This window comes from Cyprinodon variegatus, unplaced genomic scaffold (assembly GCF_000732505.1).
Source record: "Cyprinodon variegatus isolate N-32 unplaced genomic scaffold, C_variegatus-1.0 Scaffold3678, whole genome shotgun sequence".
Classification (NCBI taxonomy): Eukaryota; Metazoa; Chordata; class Actinopteri; order Cyprinodontiformes; family Cyprinodontidae; genus Cyprinodon; species Cyprinodon variegatus.
The window spans coordinates 1-1,665 of record NW_015154131.1 but is presented as its reverse complement, the minus strand read 5'-3'; the positions used below and the strand labels follow the sequence as shown (position 1 = coordinate 1,665).

The 1,665-nt window shown below is 43.4% G+C and overlaps 1 protein-coding gene across 1 annotated transcript; it reads right to left on the bottom strand.

Annotated features, from left to right (window-relative positions):
* Positions 1-748: 748 nt before the first annotated feature.
* On the bottom strand, positions 749-1,395 carry LOC107081255 (zinc finger ZZ-type and EF-hand domain-containing protein 1-like). The gene is made up of 3 exons (XM_015369455.1): positions 1,184-1,395; positions 1,006-1,104; positions 749-931 (listed from the first exon to the last, which is right to left on the bottom strand). The coding sequence occupies exons 1-3, from the start codon at positions 1,263-1,265 to the stop codon at positions 762-764; spliced, it is 351 nt and encodes a 116-aa protein (XP_015224941.1). The 5' UTR covers positions 1,266-1,395; the 3' UTR covers positions 749-761.
* Positions 1,396-1,665: the final 270 nt, after the last annotated feature.

Genomic DNA, 1,665 nt, shown 5'->3' with positions numbered 1-1,665 from the left:
ATCTTTGTGGTGAACAAAGTAACTGCCAGACCATGACATCAAGGGGGGAGCTGGGCAGCGCTGTGGCTAGCTGTGCTCATTAGCTAACAGATTAGCCTGTTTCAGCTCGATCAGTTAGCCGTATTAAGCTAACTAACTTTCAACTTTGTGCAAACGACAAGCGAAAACTGTTGTTTTCTTGGTCTAAAAACTCTACAAAAGTCATTTTTAGGATGTTCTATTTGTCCTTCCCTGCACTTAGATCTTAATAAAAAGAATAAAAATAAGCTGAGACGTTTTTGTCCCCATGTTAAATGGCAGAGCTCAGTCTGTCTTAGAAGCCAGTGCTTTCCTTCAAGACTGACAATGATTGTTTTCTACTTTCGGTGACTTTAGATCGCCAATGAAATGTAAAATAATAGCAAATATAGGTGATAATATGTGAAACTCCAGAAGAGATTTTATTCTTAACAAACAGGTGGAATACAGTTTGTCTGATTGGAGTTGCCTTATGATGACGAAGAAGGGACGGGGCCCCGAGCAGATCTGGTACCTACACCGACTTTGCATGAGCTCCAACTTTGACCTAGTTTGCACTCATGCAAAATATTAAACACATAGTTTAACTAATCTCTGTTGTCACAACTAAGACGTTTATCAAGGGCTCCATGCAAAGCACCTGTTGAGGTGAGGAGCACCAACTACTGGATGAGGAACTACTGGAAGAACATTTCCAAATCTGGAAATTAAAAGCTGCTTTATTGGCCGATATAAAAGTGGACTCACGTTTCACACTGACACTGCAGCAGACGGAGCAGCAGGTGGATGGCTTTAAGTCGCTGGCTTCCAGTCTGACGACAGGCCACGCCCACTTGCCACTCCCAGATGTCAGCCAACGGCAGATGGCTGAGCAACCGAACATCAGCTAACATTTGCTTTAGGATCTCAAACCCTGAAGAGAAACGATTAAAATGAGGCTTTAAGATGACTGGTTTAGGAATGTCATCATCAGGTGGGGTCATTTACCCGTCTGGAAGCGCCCTCTGTGGCCCCCCGTCACGGTGAACTTGTATCCCCACTCTGTGTTGCTCATGTCTGACATAAACCTGTAGTAAAGGGTGTCGCCTGAAACAGGAAGGTTGGTCAGGAAGCTAAAGTAGAAAACAGGTGATTTAAGGACTGAAGGCCAAACAGCTGTTCTTACCAGGGATCTCAAAATCAGACCACTTCTGAGGAGATCCGCTGAAGTTATGGACGTCCTGGAGGAAGTCGCTGCTGCTGGACATGATGAGCTCGTCACAGCCTTCCTCCGTGTAGCAGCGGGAGTCAAACTTCACAGACAGATAGATGGCTCCAGGGATGTGCACTTTGTCCTAAAGGGTCAAAACGCCATTAGAATGATTTATCCCAGCTGGACAAATTAAAGAAATTATAAAAAGAATGTTTTTTCCCCCCTCCGGGATGATGTGTATCTCAAATTAGAGAAGCAGGTTGCTAATGTAAAACTAAGTGTAATACAAAGGGGTTTAGCTGATGGACAATTAGACTTAATGCAAAGTTCGGCAGTAAAATCGATCAGCATCTTCATAAAGGGAGATGGAAGAGCTTTAAAGTTGCTTCACATGTATTAATCATATCTCTCCTATCCTGACTTCTCTTCATTGGCTTCCTGTTAAATCCAGAATA

Coding starts and splice junctions, on each gene's coding strand:
- LOC107081255 (XM_015369455.1), bottom strand. CDS start 1,265: ATGTCCAGCAGCAGCGACTTCCTCCAGGACGTCCATAACTTCAGCGGA. Junction 1,105..1,183: donor GTCTGATTTTGAGATCCCTG/GTAAGAACAGCT, acceptor TTCCTGTTTCAG/GCGACACCCTTTACTACAGG. Junction 932..1,005: donor CAGAGGGCGCTTCCAGACGG/GTAAATGACCCC, acceptor GTTTCTCTTCAG/GGTTTGAGATCCTAAAGCAA.